Source organism: Camelus dromedarius, chromosome 1, assembly GCF_036321535.1.
Source record: "Camelus dromedarius isolate mCamDro1 chromosome 1, mCamDro1.pat, whole genome shotgun sequence".
Classification (NCBI taxonomy): Eukaryota; Metazoa; Chordata; class Mammalia; order Artiodactyla; family Camelidae; genus Camelus; species Camelus dromedarius.
The window spans coordinates 57,719,668-57,732,541 of NC_087436.1; the positions used below are offsets into that span (position 1 = coordinate 57,719,668).

General features: G+C 34.5%; 1 protein-coding gene across 3 annotated transcripts in view; it reads right to left on the minus strand.

Annotated features, from left to right (window-relative positions):
- Positions 1-12,874, minus strand: part of GRID2 (glutamate ionotropic receptor delta type subunit 2) — a 1,267,385-nt gene that overhangs the window by 312,784 nt on the left and 941,727 nt on the right. For all 3 annotated transcript variants that reach the window (XM_064484830.1, XM_064484825.1, XM_064484834.1), the window contains exon 9: positions 7,117-7,218. In XM_064484830.1, the coding sequence (XP_064340900.1) occupies positions 7,117-7,218 (102 nt within the window). The remainder of the gene's footprint in view (positions 1-7,116; positions 7,219-12,874) is intronic.

Consider the following 12,874-nt stretch of genomic DNA (forward strand, 5'->3'; position numbering starts at 1 on the left):
AGTTGGCTTGGAACCTCCGCCCTTGGAGTAAGCTGGAGTGATGGCAATCAAGGTTCCAGTATTCTAGGCCTGCCACTCCTGGCATGAAGACTGCATCTTATGAGTCAGAGCCGGGTGGAGAAATGGAGCCCACAAACTCTTGATCACATTCACTAGAAATTTAGACTTTTCACATTGCAGTTGGATGTATGAAAAATGCAAACAGCCTCCAAGTGAGATAACCCTTAATTGGGAATTTTTCAGGGAGAGGAAGCCTTGTCTTCTTGGCCAAACCTGCTTGGAGTGGAGCTTCCACCAGGCTGAGCAGGGCAGGGAGTGAGGTGGAAGAGAAGGAGCAGGAGAGGCTGAGATGTCATAGAATCTTACTGTCTTTACTAAGCTTTAGTAGATTTTCTTGAATAAGTGTTACTTCATCTCCTGTATGCCCTTGGAAATTTCCAAGGACTTTAAATGGTTTTGTTTTATTGTTTTATATATTTATTCAGTTTTCTTTGCAGTGTGGCTCATTTTGCTGGGGAGTGGGTCTGTGAAACCCCTCAAACTCCCATCTCAGAAGTGGAACTCCTCCAGGGACGGTGTTCTTAACCTCAATGTTATACTGTGTACTTCCAATGTAGTAGTTACTACATGGCACTTACTATATTTTACTGAGACTTTCAGTTTATTTTATATAGTATCCACTGGAAATTTCCTCAGCCAGAGACGACATTTTTGCCTGGAGCATTGGACCAAACTGTACGGTTTATTAACACTCACAAGGAGCCCTCTTCAGACATGGCTGCGGGAGCTGTAAGAGATGGCCATCGACTCCCTTCCCATCTCCTTGCTGTGAGTGCCTGCACAGGAGAGCCTCTTACCAAGCTCACTCCTCTTGCCCCTAACTTTGCCTCTAGACTCAGGAGGCTCAAAGGCTGAGACCTCAGGAAAGCTTAAACCTTCGTGGGGATTCCAAATGCTGGAGGTCTTCAAGTAGCAAAAACTCGGAAAATGTCCTTAGCAAAAAATTAAGCACAGTGACATTTCCGGGCTATTCTTAGAGAATTTTCTTAGTTATATATTAACACATAGAGCCTATTTAAAGTTAGCCTGAAACCAAACACGATCTTTGCGAGACAATGTAACTGACACACAGACTTTTAAAGATTTGTACAGTTTATAATTTGGGTGTTTTCTTTTTGGTAACAATTATTTGTGTTCATTTTTCCTCTAAGAAGCACCATCTTCACTGGCAGGAGAGTTGTTATTCTCATTAGCAGATTTTCAAATTAAAGTAACAGTGAGTGGGACTAAAAGTCATGACTCTGCAGTTGATGTTTTGCTTGTCTGCCTTAGGGTCCTTTAAATAATTTTCCACAAAAATCTAAAGATTGATGACAATGATTAATTATGCCTTCATGATCACTCATACTTATTTTTTTCTTTTTTTTTTTACACGGCATTTTCCACTGCAGAGATATAACATCTTATATTCAGAAATACTCAGCACTTTACTAACTGCTTTCACATACTTAACCAATTTACTCTCATAATAACCCTGTGTGGCCAGTTTTATTATTCCTCTTTTACAGACAGAAAAATCAAGGTTCAGAATAGCTCCTTGGCTTCCATAAGTTCAATAATCTATTAAGTAGAAAAGGTGGAACTTGAGCTGATATCTTTTGACTATAAATCCAGTAATCCGCAGTATATGCCAAGTGGCTTTTAGTATGAGTATACTGGGGAGAGAAGAGTAGGTGGAGAAAAGGCAATGAAATAGATTGAAGCACTTCCAATAAGAAAAATTACTGCATGTTATTTACTCTTTTGTTAAATAGTACATTCAGAAGAAGCTGAGTACACTGCTTGATCTTACAATGACATAATTCATCGGAACATAAATTATAAAATATCAGTCCACATGGAAACAAAAATATTGTGGAACAAAGGCCAAACAGTGAGTTCCTCTAAGATCCAGAGAATATTAAATGCTTCTAAATTATTTGTAATGTCTCATCAAATGTGAACATGCTATTTCATATGAACGATTCTTGATGTTTTTAACTAAAACTTTCTGCTTCTTTACCTTAAAAGCATGTGAGTCATTTCTTAGTACCAACTATGTCAAAAGATTTAAAAATAGTATAATCCTTTGTCATTTCTCTGGGAAATTTAGACTTGATAGAAAATAAAAAATTAGGAATCCTAGGACTACTCATTCAAGCATAGTCTTGTATCAATTCCTTATTTTTGTAATGACATATAAAATTTCTTGTTTCCTTCTTTCCTTCCTTCCTTCCTTCCTTCCTAACTCCCGCCTTTCTTTTCTCTCTCTCTCTCTCTCTCTCTCTCTCACACACACACACACACACACACACACACACATCTTCAGGCTATCAGAATATTTTAATTTGTTCACTCAACAAATATTTACTGACCTGCTTCTACATACCCACCATTGTGGCATTGTATGTGAAAACCAACTTGCATTTTACTGGTACATAGTTTAGAGGATGAGCCTAACACTAATGAGATTATTACAGAATAAAGATAGTTATAAAGAGTTCTAAATGAAAGAGCACAGCGAAATGAGGAATTAAAATTGTCCTGTAAACCATGAACCTGGTCCTGGACATTGCTGTTGAAATTAGGTCATAAAGACTGTGACATCTGTTTCTCTCTCTCTCACTTTCTCTCTCTCTCTCAACTTTATCATTCCTTGCCAGCCTCTTCAAAATATATTTAATTCTGAGTCCTTCACAAACAGATCCTATTTTCTGATAGAGAACTTAATCATTTTGATAAAATGCTTTATGTGGAACTCCTTGAAAGCAGGGACTATATCACATTTATCTTTGCCTCTCGGGGACTTAGTGCAATGCTTAGCTTACAACAGATGCTCAATAAATAGCTCCTGAGTCAAAGCTAATAGTTTAGGGTGTACTATAAAAAACTATTTCACCTTTCCCTGATCTCAGATAACATCTACATGTTCACAGGGAAATAATTCCTGCTAAAAATAATTCCAAGAGGTGAGACTGATAATAGGAAAATATTTTAAGAAAATGAAATTACTATTAAAATGATAGTAGGCATCTGTCTGATACACCTTTCCCATAGTGATTTGCTCGGGGAAATTTACCTCTCTTAACACATAGTTTGGACTTTGTTTTATGTGGTATTGTTTTAATATAAGCTGCCTTGGTGTTATTTTCTACATTTATTTTTCTATGAGTCTAGTGACAGTTTTAGTTCAGACAGTAATTTTTTTCATTGCTATTACTGTCCTATTTTTAAAATTGGCTTCATTTTCTACTGTTATTTCTTTACTTTCAGAGGTATTCTTTAAAATAGCCTCACTGTTTATGATGGCTTCTTGCCTAGTTTTGTTGAATTTAACTTTCCAGGAATATCCATTAGCCTAATTAATTTTCTAAAGATGTCATCCATATATTATTTAATCTAAACTGTTTTCAATTGTAAGATGCACAATTGTTTTACCACTAATGAAGTATGCTGCCAATTTTAATTGCAAGAAGAATCAATTGAAAGATGCATCCTGATTCAGAGATATTAAAATGTGAAAAATTTTGAATTTTTAAAATATAGAAAAACCATCACCACAGCTTTACCATCAATTTCCAATCATATGTGTATACAAAGCTATGTAACTTATTCTTCTGGTGGTTTTAGGCAAAGGAATACTGTATTGTATATTTAATATAGAACAACAGCATTGCATTTTTTAAAAAAATATTCTTAGATATTTAGAAGATGTCCCACTAGAATGAAACTTCCAAAAGAAAGTATCTTCATTTGTATTGCATGTACCCCAAGCACCTAGGCAAGGCACTCAATAAATATCTCTCAAAAGAATTTATGAATGACTTCATGTTTCATTAGAGAAGGCATGTTTCTGTTTTAAGCAAAACCAAATCAAGAAAATAAGACATTTATCAGTGAACGCTTTCTAAATGCCAGTTTATGTTTTTCAGATATCTTGCGCTCCTTCTTACAGTATAGCTTCTCAAGCCCTTCTTTCCAATTGTTGCCAACTTCCTTCCATTTTATTTTCTTAAGTATTCATAATTATTCTGAAGATATTTACAACTCAGTTAATGTTTTGTGAATTACCATGAAAAAATTAATGACATAAATGGTCATTTATGGCTATCCATACTTGTACAACTAAAAGAGTGAAAAGGAAAACAATAATCTTAATAAGTGACTTGTAGTAAGACACTAGGCCCAGCTGAAAAGAAGTAGAGATCAGTAGACTATGTCTGTCTCCAACTGTAGAAACAGAGTTTAGCAGAGGGAATTTTATTCTCATTCTTTCTTTTCCTCTATTTCTAAGACACTTATATGGCTTGGTGATAGTTGAATATAAAGTTATCCTTATGTGATGCCATTTAGAAAAATGTTCCTAAGTTACTAATCCAATAACATTTGCAATCTCAATAGTTATAACATATTTAAACCTAACATGAATTCATTCTGATCCCAAAGACAGAATATCAAAGTGGCTAAGGACATAGCCCCTTTGGGCTTGAAACTTATCTCTTCTGAGTTATATGGGCGTGGAAATTCAGTTAATTCTTTTGAGTCCTACTTTCATTCTTTAATGCAATCAGTGCATACCTTACAGTGTTTTATAAGAACTAATTAGGGAAGAATGAGTCTCACCGTTGGGTGGAAGAGGCTTGCAAGGCCATGTAAGTAAGAGCTAGACCTGGAAAGGTGCATGTAGGAAATAAATAAGAAACTCATGGCTGGTTTCCATTCCGTTAAGAATTACAGGAAGAACCAGGAACCCTGAAAATTAAGTACAATGGGTGTATATTCTGGGAGTGTAATAAGTGTCAACTGGGCACCCAACTGATAAATCCAGTTTGCATCACAGAAGACTTAAGGGAAACAGACTGTTTCTGTATCTCCACTCACTAATCATATTTAGGATTTGTGCAGGGCTAAGCTTGCAGGAAACAGCCCATCATGAGCCATGAAGGTGAGACTGGGGCACGCAGGCATCAACACTGTGTGAAGCAATACCATTTCATGCACAAAATAGCAATCATTATGTTCAGCTTGGAAATGAGTGTAAAGTAACTGGCCCTATGAAGATTCCACCTCCACCAAACAAAACAAAACAAAACAAAACAAAACCTCACTTTCATCTTACTCACTCGCAAGCATTTCCAACTCTCAAGTCAATTAAATCCTATAGACACCCCAGTTCGCACGCTTGTAACAGTAGGAGTAGAGAGAGTATAATATAATGTCAACAAGGAAGCAGTTAAGAGATCTGGCGTCAGACTTTCTGGATTAGAATCCCAATTCTCTCTGCTACTTACTATCTGTATAATCTTCCACATTTTTTCCAACTTCTGTATTCTTCAACCAAATTCTTGGAATCAGAATACTATCTATGTATTGGAAACACTGCGAGGACTGAATAAGATAATACATGAAAACGACTCGGTAGAGTATCTTGCACAGAGTCAGTGAATAACAAACTGTAGCTGCTCCATTATCTGTGCATCCTCCAACAAGATTCCGTGCATGCTATGAGGTATGAATATGCATGTAACATGAACAATGTGTTATTCACATGTGTTATTTATCTTATGTCCGTTACTAAGTCTATCATATAGTAAGCACTAAATAAATATTTGTTTAAGGGCTAAATGAGTTTATTTTACCCTAAAATATGAATGTCAAAGACAAAAGCAAAGCACAGATGTTGCCTTTTATTGCTGTTTTCACCTGAGTTTCCATGTGAATCATTAGAGAAGAGACTGTTACAGTTTACTGCGCTGTAAATGTCTGTCTTTTTAAAACATATTGGCACGTTAGTGCAAATGCATAGCCACACCTTTGGGTACATACAGAAGCACCTTCACAATTAAGTTATGAAATATTCATAATATAATCATTTGCCAAACAGTGTAAATCTTATTACAACAATGACTAAAAATAAATTATAGACACCAAAAAGGGAGGGTAGATAATGCAACTGAATTTCCTTTTATAGAGAATATCATAGATCCTTCTTTTAGACAAGGAAATTATGTTGAGTTTACTTAATTTGTATTAAACAATGTACAAAGGGCAGCCATTGCTGTAATAAACCTTGATAAACATTCAATTAGCATCAATGGCTCAAAAAAGACTGCTTCTTCTATTTACTAATTTTGCAAGTTTTTAAGCCTATAAGAAAGATTTTTTTCAAATTTAAAAACAAGTGGGCTTTTCTGAAGAAAACTGAAGTTCATAACTATGGACTATTAGGTTTTGAAACATACCACAAAGTAGCACAAGGTTAGACACATTGAAACAGGCAAGGGGTGTGCATATCTTCATGCTCTATGGCCATTTAGACAGTACCCATTTGAGTGTTTTACTGTTTAAGAAGATTTCTATTAGCATCTTATTTTTTATGTTTATTTTGAGAGATAATAATAATAATGTATAAAATGATAATGGTTACTATTTATTTTTCTAACAAGTAAATGGAATTGTAATAAATGTTTCACATGGATAATCCCATTTAATATCCACAGAATCACTCGATGATAAGCTCTTTTAAGACAGAATCCTATGTCTATTTTAATCATCAGTGTCCCCAGTAATCAGCACTGGGCTTGAACAGAGTAGATACTCCATAAATACTTATTAATCAATCAGATGATCTTTCCTTTGAAGTATGTCCTTCCTAGAAAAGTACTGTCTTAGTCTGCTAATGTTTTAGTGTTACTGAATGTACTACATTTGGTCAAATCTACCCTTGTTTGGCACGGTTATCTTAGCTTATGTAGACTACAGGGTTTCAGTGAGAAAACGCCTGAGAGATAACTTTATCTTGTGTAGGAAACTGTTGAAGGATGGAAATCTGGCCTAAAATGTCCAAGAAAGTTATGAAAAAAAGTACTGTAATGAAAGGAAAAGCCCATAGAAATCTGATTCTGATCCATATAAATTAAAGGCTGGAAAATATGACCAGTAAAAGTATCTTAGAATGCATTGTCAGGATTTGTTAAAAAGCTCTTTTAAGATTATGACATCAGTTAATAAAACATAAAGCAATGAAAGATAAGTAACCTCTAGAAGCCAAAAGTGCAAGGCTCAGCTAAGACTTACCAGAACAGTCACCACACGTAGAACCACTCCACGCATGTTATTCTCCAGTTTCTTGTCAGTCAGCGACCCATTCAGCCCTGTGACAGGATTCCAGCACCCAAGCTGAAAGATAAAATAGCTTGGTGATTTTTCTGCCTGAAGCACAGCCCAACAATCTATATATAAACCTTTCAGAGAACTGTGTGATAAATCTTGGAATAACTGATACAGAAAGTGTCCTGTGCAGGTTTTCCTTTTTAATAGCAAATGAAGCAATCAAAAATGCTATTTCCTGCTCTTAAATATCATCATATGACATATGACAATACCCAACATGCTTTAGGGGACTCGCTGAGGACATCTGAGATAATGAGGAGTTATAAATACACCAACAGTCCCAGTAATACACTAATTGGAAAAATAATAGCACAGATAATTCTAGCATAATGTCTGTTCTAATATATCAATTACTGCACAAGTTAGAGTTTCTTATGGTTTCAATGGTTTTAATTAGATCTTATACTGCTTTTATTGAGAAAAAACTACAAGATTTTTAATGTGGTTAGAGGGGTTAAAGCTTTTATTTGAGGGAAAAAATCATGTATATGGCTTTGTTGTTGGCTTTGTTGTTTTCAAGTATTCACAGCACATAAAACAATGTAATTTGCCTTTTTTGTCGGTGCTATCAATTTGCGTGGAAGATTTTGGCAGCCGCCTTTCCCTTAAAGTCTTGATGATTCACTGCTCTTTGCTCTCCAAAATATGAGTTTAATTTTACATCTTCATGTAGTTCTTATCTCTTGAAGTATCCAAATCTGAGGACTACCAATTTTAAAATTGCTGCCTATAAATCGCAATGGGATAAAAATGGGTGACTTGCAATTCAAAAATAAGGAGGAAAGAGAGATACGGTGCCCTGAATTAGCAGATAACTGCTCAAGAAGCAAAGCTGCAAAGAGAATGTTGTAATGCACACCCCAGGAAGATAAGTCATGCCTTAATCCTGATACCAGATCCATGAGCCTTTGCATGTGGCAGCTTATTCCACACGTGCAAGCTTTAAAAATGTAACAGAACTTTAGTCATATTCTTAGACTGTTTTGATTAACTGGATGGTTTAAAGCTGCCCCTGGTTACTTGTGCTGCTTTCCTGAGAATGGGATTTACTTCCTTGTATTGCATTTTGTTTGTAGCTTCTGAAGTCATCAACATACTGGCAAGTCTCCCTCACAAATAAACAATTTAGGTGCTTCCTATTAAAACTCAAGTTTCTCTTTGAGCTCCCCCAAAGTGTTCAATTAAGAAAATAAAAATGTATATAATATATCTTAATAGAAGGGGATGTCACAATATAAACAAAAACAAGCTTTTTCCTTATTAAAATAATTTGAAAAAGACTGCTAATTGTTGGTTTCAACTGTAAAAGCACATTAAATTCATACAATGATATGTCATTTTTAGTTCCATAAAAAGTCTAATTAGAACTTAGGTCCAATTAGCAAATTCAAACATGTTGAAAGTCTAATTATGAGAGACTTGCCAAATTTAAAACCTTACGAAATATCTTTTGAGCTTCTGTTCTCTTCTGAGGTCAACCAAAAGTCTATCCTCAATTACATTCCTTAATGTGCACTTTTTTCTAATTATTTCTTCAAGAATATTTTATTTTCCTAAACCAGATAATACTGGTGGAAAAAGAGATCTAAAACATAAAGTGAAGAGCTAAGTTTCCAATGCTTTATTCACCTTGTACAATTACATTACTTGATTCTAAATAAAATGAAAAGATTTTAGGACATTATCTCACTCATGATTAAAATGTCTATACTGCCAAAGTACATACAGGGCTTTTTTTTTCCTCCCTTGGAGTTGGTTTTTAAGTTGGGTGAACCTACTGTGGGTTTGCTTAAATAAATGCCATCTGTTAGTGCAACTTGACCATAGCATTTTGGTGTATCGACTAGTTTAACTATTTACTACTGGGATAACAACAAAACCTGCTGAGCAGTTTATTTCAACAATGCTCTGGACACATAGTTACAAATGTATAATTTCCAGCTTCCTCTTCACCATATCTTCCTTCAAACATAGTCAATGATTTATAAATTAAATTTAAATATAGTCAATGATTTAAAAAGTCTAAAGCATTCTACTGTTTGGGGATTTGAAATAACAATAATGTAAAAGAATTTAGAGTAGGTAGCTGCATCTTATCTTCTGATCTGGGTAATGACTTAAACATTATTTGTTCTATGTATAATGTTTCTCCTCTAACTCTCTCTCTTTTTTTTTTCTTTTTACTCATACTGATTCTTCCAGTGGCTATGTCCCATGGCCACTAACCCCATCCCTCCTTTTGGAGAATTGCTTTCTTTTTCCATCCCTAGACAAGTGTTCCAAATCATCCAATTTTTTTCATGATTCAGACTCTCTGGTTTAGCAATTGTTAATAGTTGGTCAATGACCCAGGCCAATCAAAGTCCTTCCTTGAGGTTTATTTTTAATATCAAGTGTGTGCATGGTGGGCAGGTAAATAAGTGGATATGAAGTACTCAATTTTTTAATGTTTGGCTAGATTCTCTCATACATATTACAGGAATACAATTTTCTCCTTTGCTTTATGATGTTTTTTCAACTTTCTGTTTTCTTTCTTTCTTCCTTTCTCTCTCTCTTTTTTTTTTTTTTTTTTTGCTATCTGACTCACAAGTCTTTTGATTATAGCACTTGGAAAGTCGAAAAGTCGCTCCTATTCTTATTAACAACAGTCTGGATTTTAAGATTGGTAACTTCTTTACTTAACCCAGGTATTCCTTCATATTTAACCATTCTGATACTTAATGTTAGCTGGACATTAGCTGTGGTTACCAAAAACTAGAGATGGAATTTTGATGTGGAGAAACTTTAGAATACAGATTCTCTGGAAAACTAGAAACAAAGTATATCCTCTCATCATATATCTACATAGAACATAACAAAGAAATTATTAAGAAATTAAAATAATACTCATGTCCTACATTGACTAGAACTATTTCTTTTACATTTTTGGAATACTCTCTCTGTGTCAGCCATGACACTGAGCTCTTCATACATGATCTCCTTTCAGCCTCAACATAACTTTTTTAAGAAGGTGCTGTTACCAATATTACTTTATAGAAATAGAAACTAAGGACTCAATTAAGGTTACATATCTACTAAGAGATGAAACTAGAATTTAAACTAGTGCTTTTTCAAGTCCAGATTCAGTGTTGCTAATTGCAGTGCTGTTTTATAGTTTATGAACTCTTTTCATAAACATGATTTGATTTATTTAAGGTAGGTAAAGAAGATAGTATTCCTATTTTTATAATCAAGGAAAATAAGCATCAGAAGTATTGTATGTACCTCAATATATTAGCGAGTGAATTCACATTTTGGCAATAAATCAAAAGGCAAATTCATCATTATCATCATCATCTTATAATAATACTATAACATGTACATAGTGTACAGTATGTGCTAATAATATGAGAACTTTGCATATATTAATTAATTTATTTCTCAAAACCACCCAATGAGGATGATATGATTATTATCCCCATTTTATAGAAACAGAAACTGAGGATTGAGAGGTTCTGCTCCTTCCACTGTGTTATCTTTTATCCACTTCAGCAGTCAAGACGCATTGAGTAAAATTTTTTAAAAAGTTATATAAAAAAATTAGAAAAATCATGGGAACAAGAGATTCTCAAAACTCTGGAAATCTCTACTTTGTGTGACCAACTTAGTAAAGATAAGTGTGGGACACAATTTCATTTATCTTAAGCCCTGTTTATGTTCCTCAAAATGTGTACCAAAGATGAAAGAAGATGTGGTATGTATATATATGTATATATAATGGAATATTACTTGGCCACAAAAAGAATGAAATAATGCCATTTGCAGCAACATGAATGGACCTAGAGATGATCACACTAAGTAAGTCAGAGAAAGACAAATATCATATGACATCACTTATAACTGGAATCTAAAAAGATGATACAAATAAACTTATTTACAAAGCAGAAACAGATTCACAGATACAGAAAACAAACTTATGGTTACCAAAGGGGAAAGGGCGGAGGGATAAATTAGAAGCTTGTGATTAGCAGATACAAACTACTATGTATAAAATAGGTAAATGACAAGGTCCTACTGTATAGCACAGGGAACTATATTCAATATCTTGTAATAACCTATAATAAGAAAATGAAAAAGAATATGTATATGTATATATATATATAAAACTGAGTCACTATGCTGTATATCAGCAACTAACACTGTAAACCAACTACACCTCAATATAAAGGAAAAAAGAAGTCAAAAGAATGGAAAATTCTAAACAATAAACAAAGATCAATAAGACAGAAAAAAATAGTGAGGAAATAAACGAGAGCACACACAGAGGAAATGTTGATTATCCATATCGTTTTGAAGGATTACTCAAGTTTTAAGATTTCTTAATTTCTGTTCATATCCAATCATCTCCCCAAGGTTCTCTTCAAGCTACTCTGTTTGGTTGTAAAAGCTTCTTCCAATAATAAGCAGTAAAAATGAGTTAGGGTCCCATAGATCCAAACTGAATTTGTATCTACAGTGGGGCATAGTCCTGGCAGCATAGCATGACTGACAGGCACAGAGTCTGATAAAAACTAGAAGAATTTCACTTCTGTTCAGGTGTGAGGCTTATCTAACAACTTTTCTGGTTTCATTGTTTGAAGTGTCTTTAACTTGACTTCTAGGTGGGGAAGGTTGTTTTTGTCTGGTTGTGTTTTTGGTTTTGTTTTAAACAATGAGGACAGAGACTAACAAAGATAATGCACACAAAATTTCCTAACACTATCATTCAGCTGAGCACTTTTTCTAAGTAAAAATAATAAAAATGGCCCCTGCAGCACATGAGATTTACAGAAAGTCACACTGCTGATGGCAAAATGAGATTCACTGTCTTCTGTGGTCTGGCAGTCTAGAGAAAATTTAGAAGGTATAAAAAAATAAAGACCAATTCAATTTCCTTTCAATTACAGTATATCGATTTCCTATAGTATGTTCTGGATTGCCTAAAGTCATTTTAAAACCTTGAAAATGCTTAATGCCTTAATTATTTCCATCATTGGAACTTTAGCAATAATAATCTTGCAGCTTTCTGTTAAAATCAATTGTTTGCAAATACAACAAACCGGTTGATATATTTGCCTGAGCACAGTAACAGGCTCATAATATTACGTGTACTGTCATTAGTAAATGACCAAGCTTTGGACACTTACTCTCTTTCCCTCAGTGTTTTCACTTTTCATTTGTCCATGGGCTTTAAAGGATGACATTTGACTTGGGTTTTACATCACTATTTTTCAGGCAGTGTTACAATGTCGAAAAGAGCTGAACTGTTCAACTTTAATTTTACACTCAATAGTTCCTAAGCTTTAATAACAGGAGTCAAGAGAGCTCTTAGTTGAATACCAGACAGAATTCCGTACATGTATTAGATTGTATTCACATGGAACAGAAAGAAGCCTGGTGTATTACCAAAGTTCCAGCTTCAGGACACACAATATCCACTGCACTGGGGGCTGTGTGCTCCCACGCGCTACATTTCCTTTATTTGCTTTCTCAGCCTTCAAAGGAAAAGAGGGCACAACAAAGGCATAGCAAAGTAGCTGAAAGCCAGCCATTTAGAAGTGCACAGCATTTATTTGGTAGATATTACTCCTGTAATGGGATAGAAAGTGTAAGAAAAACACACATATGGCAAGTTGACTCAGCT